This window comes from Diplotaxodon limnothrissa, linkage group LG15, assembly GCF_057381915.1.
Source record: "Diplotaxodon limnothrissa isolate DT_005_m linkage group LG15, D_limnothrissa_male_GT1.1, whole genome shotgun sequence".
NCBI classification, from domain to species: Eukaryota; Metazoa; Chordata; class Actinopteri; order Cichliformes; family Cichlidae; genus Diplotaxodon; species Diplotaxodon limnothrissa.
The window spans coordinates 6,105,407-6,128,168 of NC_140610.1; the positions used below are offsets into that span (position 1 = coordinate 6,105,407).

Genomic DNA, 22,762 nt, shown 5'->3' on the forward strand with positions numbered 1-22,762 from the left:
TCCAGCGTCAAATCGCGCCGCGACAACCAATCAGGAGCCTGGTGACGTGGCTGTTACCTAGGTCAAAGGGGCAGATCCAGCCAAAGCCTTTCATACTTCAATGGAGGGGAAGGCTAATCAATGCGGTAGCAAACAACTCGGAGCTGTACAACACCAGCTGCTTTCAGTACCGAGACAGGAATAAAAAGGACCGAGCTTGGAGGAAGATATGTGAAGAGATCGGGCAACCTGGTAAGTTCATTCATTTCTCTTTTGAAAGTTTTCACTGACCCGGGGAAGCCGCACAAAAGCTAGCAAGCCACCGCTATTTTCCCACTGACGTACAAATACCGTTCTGCTTTTATGCATGTTATCATTTAGGAATATATTTTATTGTTTATTAATAAACAGCACACAGTGGTCCCGCTGTTCATCCGTCACTGCTTTGCTTTTTCGCTGATTTTTTATTGCACAGTACAGCATTGCGTTCTGCAGCCTGATTGACAAATCTGCTCCATGCCGTGTCTCCTGCGCTTGCCAAATTTATCACGTTTGGTTTTGATAACCATCGCGTCCAATAGAAAAAACAGCACAAAAACACCCATAACTATGAGCCTCATTCGGAAATAGACACCTGCACCGTGAGGGAAAAAGGCGCACGAAAGTGGCGGGCAGATGAAGACAAACCGCGGCATAATAATACTTTTACGTTTTGCAATCTACAAAGGTTTGCACTTTGAGAATCAATTGTGAGAACTGTGACCAGGGGCTAGTTATTCTGAGAACCCCTGCAATAAATGAGGGACCACTGTCTACTCTACGATTATTATATCGAACCTGTTAACATTTAATACTGTATTGATAGAACCAACTGATTCTGCAGCAGAGCATCCCCAGTCCCTGAGCTCCTGCTGCTGCACCCACAGATATGTACAGCAAGCACTGATACCTTTTTAGTCGGTGGGATTCCCTTGTGATCACCTTTACTAAATATCTACAACCAATCTGATTATATCCTGTTATTGTTTTTTTTTTTTCTCAATGTTGAAACTAAAATCTAGTAGCAGCCTTCTCATTTCTTTGTGTTTTGTGCTGTTTTACAGGCCCACAGAGGAGGACGGCTCCGAGGCAGATGAGGGACGGGTCCCAGGACGGTCCATCGGCGGTGGAGCTGGCCATCCTGGAGTCCCTGAAGAGGCCACACCAGTCTCCAATGGAGCATTTCCTCCTCAGCCTTGTTCCTGCTCTGGAGAGCAGCTGGTCCTTTTTATTCCTGTCTCTCTGTAAATTCTTATATTTTATATATTTATGTTTAATGTTTTTCTGTTTGAGACTTTTAATATTATTTCAAATAAATGTTTATAATGACTAATGTCTCAGTTCTACTACACAGCAAATGTTGGCACACGACTTGACACATGTAGAATTTATTTCATATTATACTAATGACAAAATATACTGATACAGTGGGATGCAGAAGTTTGGGCAACCTTGTTAATAGACATTATTTTCCTGTATAAATCGTTGGTTGTTACAATAAAAAATGTCAGTTAAATATCATACAGGAGACTCACACAGTGATATTTGAGAAGTGAAAAGAAGTTTACTGGATTTACAGAAAGTGTGCAATAATTGTTTAAACAAAATCAAGCAGGTGCATCAATTTGGGCACCACAAAAAAGAAATGAAATGAATATTTAGTGTATATCAATGTGTGTGTCTCCTATATGATATATGGGGTGCCTTTGTCTGGATGTGCTTCCCATCCAGAGCTGCACAGCACAGAGGGAAGTTCCAGCGCTCCTGGAATCCCTCTGTGATGGACCGCCAGTCTCCAGGTGAAGGCACAGCCATGAAGTCGTCCACTAGACAGTCCCAGATGGACGTCGCTGCCTGGGGGGTGATCTGGCTCACCGTGGACACACCGACTCTGAAACTGAACGCGATGGTCCTGAAGGAGTCCCCGGTGACAAGGAACCTGGACAAAATTGTTCAAAATCAGTATTATGTGTACTGCAGTTACAAAATACATTATTCAAATTCCAAAATACTTTTGTGATGTCAGATATAAATCACAAAACTTAAATCTTACATAAAACATTTTGTAATTATAAGGATAATTACAAAATGTATATTAGATAATATCTAAAACAGTTGTGTTTTGTTTTAACTTTAACATATCATAATTTGATTGGTAGCAACTTTCACAACTACAGTGAGCCAATCACTCATAATTCCTAAACATGTCAATCAGGTAGGAATGAAGTAAGACATTAATAGAAATAAAGAGTTGTATGTTGACATGTAGCCCTTTCCTTGCTTAAATCATTAATATTTTTGAAAAATTAATCTGTGATAAGACAGCTTATCAAGATAGAACCATGTAACTAGAGATGAACCAAACTGTTCACAGTTTTATCTAACTCTGTTTTAATAAAGGCTGTGACCCCTGCTATAGAGTCTGACAGCTGCAGGCATTATATACAAATATTCAACTATCCCAGAATTAAACCAGGTCTAAATAAAAAGGAGTGAGTATCACTACAAAGGTTAACTCAGTGGTCCTAATGCTACAGTTTGATATCAGCAAACACCGAGCGCATACATTGATGTGACACCACAGCCATGCTATCATGCAAACACTGATAACAGCATAAATCGAATTAAATCGGGACTTGATGAGACCTTCTGAGTATCACTAGAAATATTATAAAGAGTCGTCTCTGTACCACAGTTTGCTTTCAGTAAACACCGACAGCATTCACTGTTAGCATAGCACATCCATGTTAGCAGTGTATAACTGGATGGATTAGCATATTAGCACAGATATCAATAAAGGACTACCGTATTAAATAGTTTTACTAACCTCAGGCAGACGGACAGGCGCTCTGCAGGTGGGATTGAGCGCCTGTAGTTGGTGTCTAGGCGGGCGATGCTGGGACCGACGAGGGAAAGCAGGTCCTCAAACTGGCCGACGGTGATAGCGCTGGAATCGGCCGTCATCCAGGCGCAGCTCCTGGAGCAAGTGGTGAAACTCACCAAACTGCTCACGCCTCTGGAGGACCTGATGGACCCAGGTACGGCGAGGACGTCTTTTACGCTGCTGCTCTGCTCTCCACAGTACATAGAGAAGGGAGACTCTCTCTTCAAGCGCTAGCTCGATAGCTGCCATCTTGCAAAGATACCGGTCTGGCACAACTCCCTCCCACATTCCTCCCACATTTCCGGTTCACGCGCGTCAAAATATGATATTTTGACGCGCGATGGATTTTTCTTGGACACGCGTTGAGACGCGAATGTACACGCGTCAAACTAGGGGCGTTTGGGGCGTTTTATTCGCGTCCATCGCGTTCGGTGTGAACACACCGTTAGGCAGTACCAGGGGCGTCACTAGGTTTTAAGGACAGGGGGGGCTTAGCCCCCAAGAGATGCACACGACATGAACGAACGTAGTGAATGAGCACAAAATTTCACAAACAGAAAACAAAGACTGAGAAATTGTTTTCCTACTTTTTTGGACAGATTAAACATCCTAGGCCACCAATAGATCTATTGTTTTATTTCAGTCTGCTTTATAATACAGTACAACAAAAAAACAGAGGAAATGTGTTTGCCGCATCAATAACAAGAAAAAAACTGAAAATAAAAAAGTACATTTTTCTGGCTGCAATCACCAGTTACTTGGTGGGTGGAAGCATCAAAGAATGACGTCTGTTTTTAAGAGTGGCAAATCGGTCAATCACTCTGTTGTGACTCAGATGCTGAAGCGTGTCTTTTTCAATAGACATGACTGCAAGACTGTGAAGTCTTTTCTGACCCATTGTTTGACGCAGCCAGGAGTGCAGCCGACGCAGTGCACTAAAGGACCGTTCGCACGAGCAGCTGCTGACAGGCACTGTTAGGGCAACTTGGATGGTTGCCTTCAGAGAGGGAAACATGTCTGAATCAAGGAGGTTGTACACAGACAACATATTTTTGGGTGGACATCCAGCCTCTGTTTTCCGGGTAAGAAAGTTTCTGGCCACCAGAACCTCCTCTTTTTTCAGGTCAAGTCTGTAGTGCTTTGCAAGTTCATTCAAGTGTGGTTCACTCAAGAAGTTCTCAGATTTAGGACTGCATGCCTGGACGCCTTTTAGCAGCCCTGCATCTACACTGCAAAATCTTTGATCAAGCTCGCCAACCATCCGATCCACACAAGGGAAAAGTAACTCTCTTTTCAATGTGTCTGAGTTGTTCAATTCAGTGCGTGAACCCACAGTTGCCTCCAGGACAAAATCCTCCATTTTCCTCTGTTTGTGCCTTGTCTTGGCACCTGGTTCAGGGATACTGTGGGTGTTACACAGGGCCTTGGTTTTCTCATACAGCTCTGTAGCAAATGCATCTGAGTGTTTGCCCTTAAGTGTGTCACACACAGCTTGTTTGCAGATAAAAGCTTCTGCCAGGTCTAAAGTCTCTTTCTGCAGGAATTTGTGGAGTCCTTCGGTTACAGACAGAATCGACTGAAACATCAGTAGTGCATAGACTGCTGAGAACTTGTAGAGCTTTGCTCTGAGACCAACAGCTATGGGGGATCCAATTGCAGATAGGCACTCCAAAATGGCAGGCAATGTCTCAAGAACTGCACTGATTGATCGCAACTGACATGCCCAGCGAGTGTTTGAAAGTTGCACAAGCTCAGTTTTTGTCAATCCAAGCTTTGCCTGAGTCTCCATGAACTTATGATGATTGACTAGGGAGGTGCTGAAGAAAGAATACACACACTCCAACAAGCTGAAAAGCTCCACAGCCTCTGGGACAGCCTTGCAAGTATTGCACAAAACCAGGTTGAGTTGATGAGCATAACAATGCACATAGATAGCCTCAGGATGGAGCCTTCTAAAATGTGCTTGTACACCTCCAGTGGAGCCACTCATAACGGCTGCACCATCATATGTTTGTGCTACACACTTAAGCTCTGCAAGACCATAGTTTTGGATCTGCTGCTGAATCTCATTTGCAATGGACTGGGCATCAAATGATTTTATCTCTGCAAGTGCAAGGAAACGCTCCTTCACTGCCCCCTCTGACACGTACCTGACACAAACAGCTAACTGCTCTGCCTTTTTATCCCTTGCCTCATCCACCATGATGGAATAGACTTTAGACTTTGTCATTTCAGATACAATGACACTAGTAACTTCCTGGGCACAACAGTCAATCATGTCATTCTGGGATGTTGGTGAGATATACTGTGCATTTGATGGGGGATTATGTTTTTGAAGAAAAGGATCAAACTCCTTCAAAAGCTCCATGCACGCAAGAAAATTCCCTCTGTTTGGGCTGTCTTCACCTTCATCATGGCCACGAAAAGGGAGTCCCTGTCTCCCTAACATAGAGGTGACTGCAACAATTCGTCTGAGATACTCTCTTCTTTCGACTATCTCACTCACATTTGCAGTTGCTATCATCTGTGCAACGTTTCCCTGTTTGCTAGTTCCCTGGTAGCTTTTCCATGTAACAACACTGTCCTTATGTGTTTGTGCCATCTCATGCTTGCCAAAGATGACTAAAGCGTTCTTCCAGTTCTTGCAACCGTTACTGACCAAACTATCATGTTTGATGTTTTTGCCAAACACTCTACATGGGAAGCAGAAAGCTGCACTCTGGTTGACTGAATATTCTAACCAGTTGTGCTTTTCAAACCAGCTGTGGTTAAATGCTCGCTTCTGTGTACCAAACGTATCATGTGGATAGCTCTTCAGCTTCACCTGTCTGGGCCCTGTGTCTTTGTCACCTAAATCAAACCCTGTAGTAGAATGAGTTGCTGCAGCTGCTTCATCATTTTCCCTCTCTTGGCCTGTTTGCTCTCCTCTCTCTGTAATAACTTGATCTTCCTCTGCCTCTCGATCTATTTGCTGCAGCTCCTCTGTCTCTCCTTGCTCTCTCTGACTTGAACTTGCCTGTTGACCTTTTTCTCCCTCAGCCACTCCTTCTGCCTCACCCTTCAAGATACATTAAAACATACTGAATTGTAATGTAAATTGCTAATATCATGACTTCTGCTCCCGCTCCACAGTAATTTGTTGCTCCCAAATATTTTGAAGTTACAAACATTATATTTTGAGCACGCATGTGACTAAAATGGTTGCAATTTAAAGCCCTGAAAAATATTACTAAATTACTTGAATTGAAGTAATATTAAAATAGAACCCTCAAAAATATGTGAGTCAGGCTAATTTGACTTATATATATCTCTCTCTCTTTGCTCTCTCCACTTTCTAACCTTGACTCTCCTAAATAAAAGCTCAAGTTAAACAGGTCTTATATGTTGTACCGTGACTGAAATGTTTCATATTTCATATCCATATTGAGTCCCATAAAATTCTAATCAGACTGTCTCCATCACAAATGACTCCATCCTTTGACTCACCTCTCCAGCAGACGTCTCTCCCCTCTGCCTCTCTGTGCTCCTCTGCCCTGACTCCTACAGGTTAATGGGGATGGAGTGATTATTATTATTTCCACTGATGATAACCATACCTGAATGAGCTCAGCTGGATTTTTCAGAGCTAAAACGAGTGACAGAAATTAAAATTATGCTAACAATTTAACTTAGTGCGCTAGCCAGGTTTTTATTTACAAAATGGGGAGCACCTGGTTCATTATTTACATGGGACTCTCTGCTGTTAGCTGGAGCTAACTAATTGTTACTACCAGCCAGTGATGAAGACTTACTTTCTTGAAAAACTTGCGTATATCCATGATTTCTTGCCGTTTGCCACATGTACGCTAGTGTGTCCGCAGGTGTATACGAGCGGAGTGTAAAGTAGCAGTGAAAACGAGGACTGGATTTTCAGTCATGTGGATGTCCCCTGTGAACAACTGGAACGGATTGGATAACGAAGCACTGACGCTACCTTAACAATGTAAAGCGAAAGGGACCAACCGAGTTATGATCATATTTGTGTGAATAGCGACAGGTTTATATTATTATTTCTTTAAACTCATATTCCTGCATCTTTATATTGAATTTGTCTGCAAGTTCTGTAAAAAAAAAAATCGAATAAGTTAAAAAAAAACAAAACCCAAAAAAACCCCCCACCAAATTATTTAGGGGGGCTTAAGAATATTTTAGGGAGGCTTCAGCACCCCTAAAATAGGCCTAACGACGCCACTGGGCAGTACAAAATATGCTCTGTGAGAAAACAGTGAGTAAACATTTGTATCATATTCTTTATCAAATCACAACTTATTGTTTTCAAGTGACAAATGACAAAACTGCTGTTTTACAATAAAATCAAGCCGTTTATGTAGTTTAACAGGCAGGTGGCAAATTTAAGCCCGCGAGCTAAGACATGCATTTTACAGAAAATGAAGCATTTAAGGTGAAGAACGTTTAAATTAAGTGAATCAATCTTTTATGTTGTGATCATAGTGTGTTTTTGAGGCCACAGCATCATTTAATTGCTCATTAATGGAGCTCTTTAAATGTTTTTTAACCATCATTTGAAGTGCTAGACAGTCATTCAATCAAGAAAGCTACCCAGGAGCAGAGATATTACATTCTATACTTAAGCACAGATGTTCAAACTCACCACAGTACAGCAAGCTGACATGTTTATACTGGACAAAACTACCCAGTATTTCCGTGCAAAATTGAATAACATAAAGTTAGAATACTGATTCATCAAAACATATTACATACAAATCCAGTATTTGATTAAAATGATGACATTACATGTCAGCTTTAAATTTTCAGTCTGTAAAGTACCACTGAACAGTCCTTAACTTTAAATCTGACCTCTTCTTCCTCTCTGTCCTGTCTTTTATGGCCTTCGTATATCTTTCTCCATCTGTGGGTGAAGTGAGCTCTCATTATTTTCTCTCCCTGAGAAGCAGCTGATTCTGGCAGATAGGAGAAGAAAGAACATATTTGTGTAAAAATGTAGGGAGTAAACGTAAAAAGTAAATAAAGTACAGAAAACTGAAATTCTACTTAAGTACAGTATACAAGTATTTGTACTTCATTGCTTCACATCTCTGCCCAGGAGACACAACTCAATTATCTCTTGTCCCAGAGACGGCAGCATATAGTAAATATTTGTACACCTTTGCTTGATTCATGGTAATTAAATCTAGAAAGGACATTTACAGGCAGGTTTCTCTGGCAGATTGTTTTAAATTTGTTTTAAAACTTCATGTTCTCTCGTGGTTCATTTTTCGAGTCATTGCCTGCTTGGATTTTTTTTTTTAAATCACAAATCACAAGCAGTGGCTCTGACGCAGCCACTGAGAACATTTTATGACTTGTCAGATCAGTCACACCCAATAGCCCACCCTGATGTATCATCTATTTTGCTCTAAATGGGACACAAAGAAGATACTGTGGCATTCATTAAGACTTAAGCCAGACTGAAACTCATCAGGAAAGTGCTCATGGGGTCCCCTGCTGGCCATTAGAAGAATTCATGGCCCCTCTGCACTGGTTTCACTTTACGGCTACCTGAGGTTTTAGTGCAGCTCACCTCACTTTCAGCCTGCTTTGATACTAATGTACCTTCAGGCTGTAGCCCATTACTGCTTCTCTCTAACACTGTAATGAGGCTCAGCTACTGTTCACAAACAGCAGGCGATTTGCTCTTGCCTTTAACCGCTTCACATCCTTTACATTGCTGACGAACTGTGTGTGTGTGTGTGTTTTCAGAACTTTATATTAAGTTAAGTAAGCAAAGGCCGCACATTGGAAAACTACCTTCCCACTTGTGCCACATACCCCACAGAGTACATACACTGACAGAGCACATATGAAATTAAGTAAAATAATTCAGGCTCACTTAAGTAATTTGCCTCAAAATTCCTTAGCAGGAATCTATTTTGTTGTTGGTGGGGGTTTTTTTCCAGGACATTGCTGGTGAGATTGCCCAAATGTGTCCTGTAGCTGACATCCTTGTGAGGACATTGTATAGTCTTACAGTCACTCCCTCTTATCACTTGTGATAAATACAGGCTGACATAAATGAAGACATATGAGCAATAAAGCAATTTTCATATGACACTTATGGATATTAATTACTGAATGAAACTAGAGTAGGTTTGGCATCTGTGGCATTCATCTGATATATTGAACACCCGAGAGTGTGCATTCGGGTCACAGTTTTACGCAGTTACCGGAGGAGAGTGAAGTACCCAAAATGTCCCAACTACTTTATCGATGCTTTCAGTCTTTGTTAAACTCTTTTCTGTCAAAGTAAGTATCGACTGTAAACCTTAAATGTATGTAATTTAGCCAGGGCATTGTTATTAAAAGCAGCACCCAGTGACATCTGCAACCGCCAGATCTCCAGATAAATTGATCTCATAGCAACCATATTCCTATGGCAACCAGGATACAGATGCCACGCTGAGGTGATATGCAGAGTAACTGGCTGCCACAATGACATTTTTTTCCATAAGAGAAAAAAAACTTGGCTGAATGATTCATCTAGTTTCCATCCCAAAATTATTGCCTGCATCATTGGCCTCCTACGATTTCCTGCCTATTCTTCTTACTTTAATTACTTTTTACCATTTCTCCAAAGCAGCCTCCTCTCACTGTGATTGATGTACCCCCTGAATTATGGATCAGAGACATTTGAAAAAATTGATAGTTTTTGCTATAAGTTACACTTGGAAAAACTTTTAAAAATAATTGTAGATCCCTACTAAATCCCTACTAAACTAAGCGAGATGTATGAATATATGAAGTTTTTTGTGCACACTAAAAACACAAACAAAACCAAGCAAGTGGCCTAAAATGTCAGGAGTAAAAGTTCATTTCTCCCTCTTTACATGCTCTGAAATATAAAGAATAATAATCATTAAAATTTAGGTTTGATTATAGGTTCTGTTTGTGATGAGTTGTACTTGATGCTTTAGAAATTTAAATGCAAGACTTTTTTGAATCCATCACATTGACCATTCAGTAACTATATTCAACACCCAATCGTTCATCCTTATAAACATGCAAAGATAGGCACGAATGAGCATTGGCCCCAAAAAAGAGAGACATACAAAAGACTGATTGATATATATATATATATATATATATATATATATATACACACACACACATATATATATACACACACACATATATATATACACATATATACACACATATATATATATATATATATATATATATATATATATATATATATATATATATTTTCTGAGTCTTAAAACAACCAACATTTTCTTTTTTACTGAAGTCACAGAGCAGGAGCAAGGGGGGGGGGGGGGGGGGGTTTCCCCCAAAGGCTTCCATACAGCTATATTTGCAACTTGAGAAATTAGCCCCTAGTGGTCATTAAAAACAATGCAGGTTTAAAGCACTTCCATGTTAGCGTCACTTTTCACGCATCCATCTTTTATGTTGTCAATGGTCCAGATAGATTGTGGTGTAACTTAAAAACCAAAGGTGTTAACTGACAGATGCTAAAATTTATGTCATTTGGACCTGAATGGACCCTAGGGGACTCGTGGTAAAAAAGCATAAAAAATGTTTAATTAAGGTTGCCATGGCTCCCATTTTAAAATGCCAATCTTCAGTGCAAAATAACCACAATGTAAAAAGATATGGACTGTATGGTTAGTTTCCCCTTTCATGTGGAATTGCTTTAGAACTTACCTATCTACATTTTTATTTAGTAAATTTGCATTATTACAATTGCAAGTTTGCTACTTTGAATGACAGGTGAATGCTCACAGTGTCATTAACTGAACAAGAGGTCTGTAATCCAGTTTTGGGAAGTGGAATTCTAACATTTTATCTGTATGTCACTTGATATCGTATCAAGTGACATACGGTTACTAATTACTATACTAATTATAATTAGTGTCTGTGACTTTGTGATGCACCTACACGCACAATGCTATGCTGCATTAATATGAAATTTGTTGCATGAGTTGATAAAATAATTTGCCAGCATGATCATCACAGGGATTTTGGATGAATCAGCTGACATTATAAACTCGAGGCAATAATCTTCTAAGTTGAAAGCTTGAACCTCTCTGTTAGTGTTAAATTGATGAAACCAAATGACGTGAATCAAATGCCATGCTGATTACTAGTTTTGTTAGGAAGGCAATGAAGGCATGTCCCAAGTGTGGCTCACAAATATGTTCTTCTTTTCCTGGGATGTGAAGGATCCAACTGGTATATTCTTCATAACCCTCCCTATATATTGTAATATATAAATACCGGTATTGCTTTTGAGCTGTCTCACTATGTAATTGTATTTCATCCAACTGTTGAATGCTCAATTTCAGCCTATGTGCTAAGCTGTGGTTTTCCATTGTTTGAAGTCTGGGAAGCATTTCCCATCTTGATAAGGTATTTCTATCAGTAAACTAGTCATTTATGTGTCATGTGTTAGGTGTAAACTATGTGATGACCAGTGTTGGGTAAGTTACTTTAAAATAGTAACTTAGTTACATTACTAGTTACTTCTCTCAAAAGTAACTCAGTTACTTCAAGTTACTCGTTACTTTCAAAGTAACTAGTTACTAGGGAAAGTAACTTTGGTTTTACTCAGAATTCTCTTGTTAATGTGTTGCTTCCATAACTTTGCCAATCTTCTAGCTTGCTTACTTGCCACAAGTGCACTGTGCCACCTACCAATAGAAAGAAAAAGATAATGTGCATATTTCCACGAGAGAAATCCCACGCCTGGACCGTCATTGACTGCTGCCATGATTCTAGCCTACGTCACAGAGTCATGTGCGCCTTTTACATCCAACACAAAAACTGCAGTCGTGGTGCTTTCGATTGTACTCAGAACTCGGAAATTCTGCCTTCCGAATAGGAAGATGTAGGTAACACCAGACTGCAGATGAGCTGCATACAGAGCTGGACTGGGACAAAAAAATCATCCCGGGCATTTTGACTAGAGACTGGCCCACCATTATAGGGAAAATCATAAAGCCTTTGAATGAAAACAAACACTGTTGTGACAGTGATGTACACTGTTTTGATGGTATATATGCATCAATCTATCAATCGTTTGTTGTAAGATTCAGATAATTATTTTTTAAAAGCTAGACATTTTAAATGAGAATAAGAAAGAAAAGTATTTCTTTGTGCCCCCCATTCCCTGTTAATGCCCTACATGCCCCCCTGGCAACACTTTGCTAGACCCGCCCCTGCACAGTTACCAGCTGTCAGCTACTTAGAAAAGGATCCTGGGGTTATTTGTCTCTCAGAAACAGTTCATAACTTCCCTTCAACTCATTCATGTCACCTAAAAGGTAAACCTGTTTCTCCATCACCTGTTCAGCTCTGATGATCCAGTAAGGACATCTCCTGGTTTCATCTTCATGTTTCCCTCTCACCACATAACCAAACCATATCATGACCAGCAGCTTTTTTTACAGCTGTGGCTCCAGCAAACATCAGCTGATACTAGAAATTAATATTAAATAAATTCTAACAACAGCTGATCAAGCTTAAACGTGCTGCTGTTGTTTAGCGCGACATCCGCTGGTTTCCTCTTTCTGCGCAAAGTGGGCGATAAACACACAAGAGAGAAAAGACGATCAGCTGATCACTGATCAGTTTTCATGATTGAAGTAGAAACGGGAGAGGGAGGGGGGAGAATGAGAGAAGAAGAGGCAGCTGTGCAGCGTAAAGACACAGAGTAACTCCAGCTTTGTGCCTTTTTCATTGTAGCTGAAGTCCGGGACAAACTGTTCCTTTTCACCTCAATAAGAAACGCGTAATATTTTCTCTGAATACCAGACGGGACGGTTGGCAACTCTAATAACTTATGAACAAAATAAAGTTAAACATCATTAACTTCATAGCACCCACCCAGCTGTATAGAAACTCCGTCATGCTAGCTAGCACGCAGTACGGAAAAAGTCAGAATAACGAAAATAAACTCCACCTAAGCTTGGTTTATATCTGACCCAGAGAGACTGCAGGTCATAACTTCTTACCTGAAGTTCAGTTCACACTTGGACCGGCGGCCGCCTGGGGTCTCTTTTCCTTCTGCGTCCCTTTTCCTTCATCCACCTGCTGGCCTCCACCACTTGCTAATGTTACTGAATCTGTGGAAGCTCCGCCATAGCCACCACACGAAGTAACGAGTAACGACCCTATCTAAATCCCAGTAACGAGTAACGCGTTCCTGATTTTGGCATAATAACTAGTTACCGTGCTCGTTACCACAATAATAACGTAGTTACTGTAACGCGTTACTTAATAACGCGTTAGTCCCAACACTGGTGATGACACAAGCTTATATAAAAGTCTGATACCAGCATACAGCGATCTGTGGTCACCTCCTCACTGAAAATGAGTCCTCACTGCTTCTGTGATTCTTTTAATCTTATTATTGCCTCTGATGTTTGCATAGTTTATGAAACTGAGTCAAATCTCCCTAGTGTTATTGTCTAGCCATTTCTTTTTTTATTATGATGTGTTGTTTCCACAGTTTGTATTGTCTGCACAATTCTATACACTATATGAGACTTTGCCGTGTGTTACAAGGCTCAGACCTAATTATTTAAAATTATGGCTTGCTCATTGCAGGTATGTTTCCCAGCTTGAGTCTCACAGCACTAAAAGAAAAAACGTTTGGATTCTGCCTTTAATGGCAGCAAAATTTCTGATTCTAGTCTTGTACCAAATCAAAAGCTTGATAAAAGTGATAAACATGATAAAAGTTATCCAGTGGGGTCACTAAGGTAAGGTAAAAATTTGTCATAGACTATCGTTTCACATGGCTACACTGTCCCATGGTCACAAACCTTGTTTTGTACATCATATGACTTCAAGGGCTTGCAGCTAAATGGAAAGTCATGAGATTGGCAAGATGAAAAATGATAATTTCACCAACAGATTTGATGTCTTCCTATACGTCACCTCATTTCAGATAACATAATGATTCATCACATATCAGGAACTTTACATATTGTAGGTATGTAAAGCGCTATACAAATACAGGCCATTTACCATTTACAATTTACCATGTATCGGTATGTTCTGGGATTTCTTCTGTTCTTTTAATGCCAAGTCAGTGCTTCATGCAGAAGAGGTGGCCCTATGCCAAAAGATGGGTTCCTGTGGTTTCTGGAACTCACTGGAACATTAACTTAACAAAATGCTCACGGATTACATGGATATCTATTATAAAATCTTTTTAAAAAACGCTTTTGCCTCTGCTGGAAGGGATAAAATGAATACGATGATATAAAGCTTAATAATTTATTTATTTTTTGATGAAATACTGCTTATAAAATGTGACAAGCATAAAAAAGTACTAAATCAACTTTTAAACTTAGTTAAAGTTCTTAACTAATGGATGCAACCAACCGATGCTGATCCACTATAGCAAAACATTACAGCTCACCTTAAACATAATTTCTATCAACTGGCAAGTTTACCAGTTAGTTGCTAACTTCATATTTGGTCAGTCTTAACTGCAGACCTGGGCATTCCGCTAAGGGTTTGAGTTTTTGGCATGTCTGGCTAAGGGCATGTCTGTGGTGCCACAGCAAATTTTGATCATTCGCCGTGATATTTTCATTTGCTGTCATTCACAAAAGCATAATCCAAAGTTTGATAAGGGTATACCCTTGAATATATTTCAATTGTAATATTTAACAATGGTTACAGCACCACCTAGTGGGAACAGGAAATGGCATGTTTTACACTTTGAGATACAGCTTCAAGGTGACTGACCTGAGCCACCCAAAATAACTCAAGAAGTTGGTCTTGGGTTCTGTGAATTTTTTGCCAAAGGGCGTCACCCTGGTGGCACTGCGAATTTTAATGTTTCACCATGAAGCATGAAATTGCTATAACTCAAAGACACGTGGTCCAGTCTCTCCCAAAGTTCACTGGCAAGACGAGAGTCCAGCCCTGAATAGACTGATATGATACTTGTCAACAATAGTTAGAACTCCACCTAGTGAAAACAGGAAATGTAATGTTTTAATTTCATATTCTACTCCTCCTAGATTGACCACATGAATAAATATCAGACTTTGATGAAGCTACAGTGTGAAAATTGGGAGATTTCATTTAACAACAAACCCTGGTGCCATGGTGATTCGTCTTGAAACAGAAGGTAATTGTTGAGGTCTTGAAAAGCCTAAAAAAATCATAAAATTTGGAAGAGACGATCAAGATGCACAAAGACTCTTGAAGCCATGGACTAAACTCCAATGGTAGTGAGCCATTTTGAATTTAATGTATAATTTTGCCAGCATTTTTGAGTTCATAGGCATCTATGTGCCAATATTATGTCACACTTATAGCACCACCTGGTGGCAACAGGAAATACCCTGCAGGTTATAATCATCAAACAATTTATATGGAATTTTAAATGGTTGTTCCAGCCATAATATACAGCAGTTGACATGTGGGTAGTCGATGTATTTAGAGGTAGTCCTCCTTATTCATTTGTCAGTTTACTCTCTACATCGTACCTCTACCACTGGGAACAAAAAAAGTTTCAGAGCATGATGATACCACCGCCATGCGTGACAGTGGTACTGTGTTCTTAGGTTTGAAAGCTTCACCTTTGCGCCTCCAAACATATCTTTTGTCATTGTGGACAGATAGCTCAATCTTTTTCTCATCTGACCATAAAACCTGTCTCCTGAAGGCATTTGGTTTCTCTAAAAAGTTCTTTTGCAACTGCAAATTTCAGTTGAGCTTAAACATTTTGGAGCAGAGGCGTCTTTCTTGGATGAACCCCTTTTAGTTCCTTGGGTTGCTCATGAACATCCTAACCAAATCATCTAAGGATGACAGTTTGGGTAATCTTTCAGACCCTTGGAAAGTAGGGATGCATCAGAATAACATGTAGTAAAATACAGTTGTTTAAATTGATGAATCTGCAGCTGTTTGGAAAGGACCCATTAAGCTTCTGGAATAAACTTTCCAAAGCCCCAACTGACACCCTACTGAAAATTTGTGGACTACGCTTAAAAGCTTATTCTGTTCCAACAAATCAACTATGTTAAATGAACTCTACCAGTTCTGTCAAGAAGAGTGGTCATATATCAGGTCAAAATTATGCGAGAAGCTTGTTGATGGCTGAAAAAAGGATCTAATCAAGGTGCGATTAGCCAAAGAACATTACCCATATATTAGCTAGGGCGTATTTTATACTCTTGACCCTGTGTGGATTAAACAAAATCCAAGTTCTTGTGTTTTCTAAAGTCAATAAAGCTGTACAATCATTCCACCCTGGAAAAAATAACAGCACAGAGGAATCATTAAAAGCCCTTCATACCCATGATGATTATATGTAAACTTCTAAACACAACTGTATCTAAAACACATGAACAGTGTCAGAAAGTCATTTGAAGAAATAAGAAAAAACCCCCAGCAAAGACCTGACACAGGACGATGAATCCAAATTTGACATTTTTGGTTCAAATTGTCTTCCATATGTAGAGAGGAGGACGGGAGAAAGTACAACCATGACAACCATCTGTAAAACATTATCAAGGCAATGTGGGATCATCTTGACAGAAAACGAAAACTAAACACAACCCACATCCAAAGAAGAGCTTTTGATGTCCTTGAAGAAGCCTGAAGACTTTGTAAAGAAATTACAAGAAAGCTTGGCTAATAGACTTCAGGTTGTGTTAAAGAATAAAGGCGGTCATACCAAATGTTAACTTTCAAGCTTTTTTTTTAAATTTTACAAACTGCATTTTTTGGCCTTAGATGCTATAATAATTCTGCAATGATGCAAAATGACTGTTGTCTTAAAATTTTTGCACAGCACTATACTAGTCTGCATCAACACTGGGATGGGTGATGCCTGCAGAGATTATTAATGGCATTCACTTCAGAGGGGGGCTTTAATGTTCTGGTTCACTAGCATATGAAATTATACCAGTGAACCTTCTTGCTATAAAAAAAACACAATTTGTTTGGGCAAATTATAATGTATATATTTAAAGCTGTGCAACATGGTGAAATCCACATCGGTGTCATTACCTTTAAACTGGTAGAACTAAACACTGATACCACCTCTTATTACTCATGACCTCTTTCACAACATGATTGGGGATAAAATTTATTTATTGTCTAATTAATGTTTTTGAATATTATTGAGACTTTGAGTGATAGGTGGATCTCAACATAGGCAGTTGGCTAAATGATGTAACCTCAACAAATATGAGTCACCTGTCTTTGTGGTCTTGGTGGCTCCGGGAACTTTTAAATGCAGCTGTCAGACAAATAATATTCCTTTCTCTGTGATCAACTGAACATGTCATTTACAAGTCAATGAAATTAATAACAGTAGCAGGAAACAAGTATCTGTCTCTGTGAAATGTACTCATACAGTCTATTGATCCACCTTGCTAACTAAACTGGCAATCTGCTGACAACAAAACTTAAAAGTGGTCGGACCTGAACTTTCGTGTCCTGCCTAAAAGATGGGTGTGTACCTCCCTCTGCAGACTTCACTGTCACTTCCTTTTAAGTTGAAATGCCTTATTTTATTTTAAATGTCAAGAAGAAACAAAGGACACATTTGTTTAGCTGCAGGACTTATAGAAAAGTACTAATCACTGCGGCTTGGGGTAAAGAGAGTTGGGGTGGAGGATGCAATAAGAGTTTAGATGAAAAGGTACTGCACTCGCAGAGCTTAACAAATGAACACCTACGTGACCAGAAGATCTTATCTCTGGCTTTTTGTTATAATTGATAGTTCCACATTGCCCCTCCTTGGAATTTCCCAACATTATACAGGAGGGATTATGAGTTTAGACTGTTTTGTGTGTTATTTGATTGTTATTGTTAATAGCTTTATTTAACCAGGATACGTAATGCCGAGATTAAAAACCTTTTGTGCGCTGGCCAAGACGGAAAAGAAATTGACAACTTGAAACAAAATCACATTTAATAATACTCGCAAATGTCTAAACAAGGATATTCTCGCAACCTTGACTTGGTGCTCGTTCGTCTGGGAGATAGACGCAGAAATGAAGCCACACAATTAGCCACATCTAACAAAAGAAAAGGAAAGAGAAGGCAACTACTTCTATAGATCATGTACATGTACTTATGCTAACCTAACCGTCGCCATTTTTGTTTTTGCCAACTTCAACTGATCTGTTTAGATTTGTTTCCCTGAATTTGACTCAACAGCAAAACCCAAGACTTTGCACAGAGTTTTAGACAATTGTTGCCGACACGTACTGTAATTCAAACCTTCACGCTATCTCGAGTAAAATGTCAACATTTAAGAACTTTCATACTGGTAAAGGTTTTTGGCCTATAGGAATATAAACATTTACAGTCTTTGCTACATCACCTTTACATTCCCAGTTTTGTAATTTATAGTTGTTTAAAATATCAGATTAATTAAAGAAGGAAATGGGCAGTCAAAGAAAGGGAAAGTAAACGAGGAAATTATGAATGAATACTTATGGTGAAAATGAATTATTCGTGGTTCATTTTTTCCAAAAGCAGGATGAGCTTTCTGAAAGGCAAAGCGCCACAAACCACAGTCTGAAGGAAGCAAACACATGCAAGTCACACTGTGTGACTCACGTATTACTGTTAAAATACAGTCAGTGCACTACTGCTTACAAGGAGAATAACTATTTCTCAAGCTTCCTGCTAAACACACATTCTGTTGTCTTCTAGTCATTGAATATTTAGCACAACTATGAACCAGTTTCATTTTTCACCACTGTGATTAAAAATGAGCTAAAAAAAAAGCCTATCAGCAAGGGAATCAGCTTAGACCATGTTGGTCACACACAGACTCTGTAAGCCTGTTATACTAACAGGGATTGAAATGGTCTGCATCCATTATGCACTTAATACCTCAGTGTTATGCACACGGATCTCTGTATGTTTCGAGAGACCACTTAAACCGAGATCATCCTCTGACTGTCACTGAGCATCACTTGGTCCCATAGAAATAAGATTCCCTGGAAGACCGAGTCGTCTGACGCAAACAGTGGTGTGATCTGATAAAACTGAAAGATGTGTCATCGGTGTTTGAACCCTCGGTCTAATGGGCCCTTAAGCAGTCTGCTTGCCTCTCTATTCATTAGTCAGTTTGCCAGATAAGATGAAACTAATATCTGTATGGCACACGGTAGCCAAGCAAGTAATTCAACAAGAGATCAGTGGTTTTTTTTTTTTTTTTTAAGTCTTGTCTGATCATGTTGTTTGCATTATATTCAGAACCCAAAAGAAAAAAAAGAGGACTGGGACACTAATGAAAATGTCATTTTAAAAAACAAACAAACTGAATGCTAGAGTCAGTGCTCGACAGTGACGGCCCGTTTGGTAGTTTTGACTCGTGAATCTCTCTCAGGTGACCAGTGACGTTTTTAAAAAGCTCTGTGGTCAGACATTTCTAATTGACCGACCTTTTTTTCCCCCTCTGTTTTTCCTGAAAGACCTGGAATGAATCAGAAAGGGGAAGTTTAAACGAACACTGACTTTGTTCCCCACATTTAGCACTGAAGCGAAAGCAAGGACACATCAGTTCCCCTGCTGCTGTACACTACATTAATGCCTAAGGACATACAACATTGTATAGCACATACATGAGAATCAACCTGAATACATTAAAACTACAGAGAAGTAACATTAGCCACAACTGACCTACAGTATTACACAGCACTCCCTAATCCTGATTATGTGGCAGTGTGTAAATGTATATGGGGGAGACTTATTAAGAACTAAAGATGCATCTTAGCTATCTCAGTTTCTTTAGAATAACTAATATCCCATTTTTAAAAAAATTTTTTTTAATATGCAGCTTCCATATTGAGAGTATAAAGTTTGCTTTTCTGTGCATTAGTTGATCTGGTGAAGTCAAGACAATCTCTGATGAGCGATTTTTTCTGCCAAAATGCAGATTACATGAATTCAACAAAGAGAATAATTTATGTTCATGACTTCCATTAATGTGTAATATTAGACAAATTCGGTTAAATTCAGATTTGTTTGGGGTTTTTTGTTTGCTTTTTTTTTTTTTTTATCTTTTCCTCATTGCTTGATCATCATATCAGTTTCTCTTCACTGTCATTTCTCATTAACCGTCTTACACAACATGAAACAGGCCTCTTCTTTTGAACTGTCTAAATAAAACTGAGTAGCCTTTTGTTTCCTCCTTTTCCCTCTCACTGACACACAAAAAGTTCCTTTCTTGAACTGGTGAATGGTTTACAGATTAGCCACAAGGACAGATTATGTACCAAATTAAAAGAGAATAAACAACGTCATAACAGAGAGATAAGCAATCATATGAAGCTCAGTTCTAAATCTGTTCTTTAAAACTACACAGCAAGAAAATGTGACGACTTACTTTTTCCTTTCTTTCCTTTCTCTCTGTCTCTCTTTTTAGAAGTAAACAGAAGCAGTAAAATAAAAATGGATGCACCAGGATGACCAAAGGAAGAGCTTTAAGGCGTTTTCAACACTCAAAAGTGCGTCATCAGTGTGTAATCTGACATTTATTAAAAACATTTGTTCAGTTACAATTGCTTCAACGTTACACCGTTAGGCAGTCGGTCACCGAGTGAGGCGTCCCGCTAATATGGACCCGCTACCAGTGTCGGAAACATCAGTGTCGGTTTTCTGGATGAGCCTTTTAAAAACCGAACTTCACAGAGACACCAGAAGGCGATATTAGCGCGCGCGCGCACACACACACACACACACACACACACACACACTAGAAAAATAGAGTGATTACCAATTGAATCCAATTGAGACTTTTTCATACAAAAAGAAGAAATAAAGAGAATCGCTATGCGCAATCAATGAAAGTCGAGACAAGCACAAAATTACAGCCTACGGTCTATGCTTCAACATGACTTTAGGCTATTTTGACAAAGAGTCCTGAAAAAAAATTCTTCATGTTTTTTGCAAGAAAAACAACAATGTGCCATGGGTGAACATCTGATAGCAGCATCTGGATATTTTGCACTGTGGGTTGGATACTTATTAAGCAGAGTGGGCAGAGCAGCGGGCAGTTCAGCATCTACACATGGAGTATCGCTGTTTGGGAATTCAGCAGATCGTTCCTGTATTGTTCCAGCCAGTTTCTAAGCTCGGAAATCCGGTATCCCTCTGGACCCCTGCCCCCCTGGTACACCACTTTTTCATCGCTCACGATGTAAAGTCTCTCAAAGTAGGCTCCATACGCGGCGTTACATGAGTTGTCCATATTATCCACCACCACGTTGGTCTCCGGCACCTCAGTGAGCATCAGCTGAGCGGCTCTCAGTCTGTCCTCCAAACAGCGATGCTTGGGGATCTGATACGGCGCGTCCGAGCTCACCCAGCCGTCCGAGGGATGCGCCTCTTCGATATATACAACTAAAAAGTCCGCAATGTCTGCGTACTGACTCACGACGCGCTGAAACGCCGTCAGACGCGTCATGAATGGCGGTCAGGAGCAGCTGCCAAAGTTAAGAATGAGCGGTCTCTTCCCTTTCACGCAGTCCAGGATTCGCACCTGCTTCCGCTCCTGGACGAGCACCACCTCGGTGTTGGGCGCAGGGCGCCCAAGGTGCGCAGATTTGAGAAAGTCCAATTTCTGACCATGCCACACGGCCCTCAGGGACTCCAAGGTGAACATCTTGTTAGAGTCAGAGACGCACACCGGCGGGTCGTCAGGGCTCTCCTGCCTCTCTCCCATTTTCAGCAGCACTTGTTTCCTAATGCACAAGAAATCCAGGAGCCACAGCATAACTGCGGCCAGAAGGAACCGGGGCAGCAGCATCAGGCAGAGGGCTGCATGCTTCAGCGCCTTCGCCATTTGGACACCGCCGGAGTCGTCCATCATCTCTCCCCCAGCTGATAGGATGAGACTGTGCCGGCAAACGAGACAACTGGTATTTAGTCACCTTTACCCATTGGAGAAAACTATCTGACGCACGCAGGCACTCTTTTTATAGGTACAGCAGCGTTTGAATAATGAGGAGGGGGGGACACGCCTCCGGTACCCGCACCGCCCACTCACATGGTGGGGATTACCTCCCGTCAACTCTGGGCTTCAAAGATCCACAAAGACATGGGAAGCGCGAGAGGAAGATATATTGAGAGGTTGAATGTTGATAACACATAACAGTTCTCTATCTTTTGGGGTTTGTTTTGTTTATTTATTTATTTTTTCTTTTTTGTACTTTATTGGGCATGTAGACTTCGTACGGTTAGTTCAGAAAGTAGGCAAAACATTTGATTCACTTCATGCTTCAGCGGCCTCTACGGCCACTAGACGGCGCTGGATTCATACAGACCATCTAGGCTGGATGAGTCATTCGCTTCGTCTAGGGCCCCTCAACATATTGTTAGGAAAAGGAGGCAGCATAAACCTGCCATCACCAGTTTCAAAATTGAAGTGCGTGTGTCTGTGCCCGTGATCATGGCAAAACATGATCCCAAAGACAAACTGAAGGAGGAAATAATCACTGTGCTGTTTTGAGCAACATTTGGGCAGTGCTGTGTAGGTGAGATTAAAATGAAGGTTCGTCTATGGGAGCTATGAACAGTGAGTAGGCCATGCTGAGCTGGGCTTTGGGGTTATTGTAAGATAAAATTCTGTTATTTTGTCAGCAACTTTTTGTTCCTGACTGTCTGGTCTAGTAAAAGATGATTAAACTAGAAAATGAAACGTGGAATTTACTGTATTGTCATTCTTAAGTTCCTCCTATTTACGATGATTACACAGAAAAAAGAAATGTGGAATTACTGTATTCTCATGCTTAAGTTTCTCCTATTCCGTATGATACAAAAAGGCCAAAGCAAATCATGTTGCCTCAC

General features: G+C 40.1%; 3 protein-coding genes across 3 annotated transcripts; all 3 read right to left on the reverse strand.

The window, feature by feature from the left end:
* Positions 1 to 1,566: 1,566 nt before the first annotated feature.
* LOC146616891 (uncharacterized) lies at positions 1,567 to 3,187 on the reverse strand. Its single transcript, XM_085373120.1, has 2 exons — positions 2,846 to 3,187; positions 1,567 to 1,957 (listed from the first exon to the last, which is right to left on the reverse strand). The coding sequence occupies exons 1-2, from the start codon at positions 3,103 to 3,105 to the stop codon at positions 1,687 to 1,689; spliced, it is 531 nt and encodes a 176-aa protein (XP_085229246.1). The 5' UTR covers positions 3,106 to 3,187; the 3' UTR covers positions 1,567 to 1,686.
* A 417-nt stretch (positions 3,188 to 3,604) lies between these two features.
* Positions 3,605 to 5,317, reverse strand: LOC146616892 (zinc finger MYM-type protein 1-like). The gene has a single exon (XM_085372878.1). It carries the CDS (start codon positions 5,268 to 5,270, stop codon positions 3,657 to 3,659), a length of 1,614 nt encoding a protein of 537 aa, XP_085229004.1. The 5' UTR covers positions 5,271 to 5,317; the 3' UTR covers positions 3,605 to 3,656.
* Positions 5,318 to 20,408: 15,091 nt separating this feature from the next.
* Positions 20,409 to 21,846, reverse strand: dio3b (iodothyronine deiodinase 3b). Its single transcript, XM_085372098.1, has one exon. The coding sequence runs from the start codon at positions 21,783 to 21,785 to the stop codon at positions 20,979 to 20,981; it is 807 nt and encodes a 268-aa protein (XP_085228224.1). The 5' UTR covers positions 21,786 to 21,846; the 3' UTR covers positions 20,409 to 20,978.
* Positions 21,847 to 22,762: the final 916 nt, after the last annotated feature.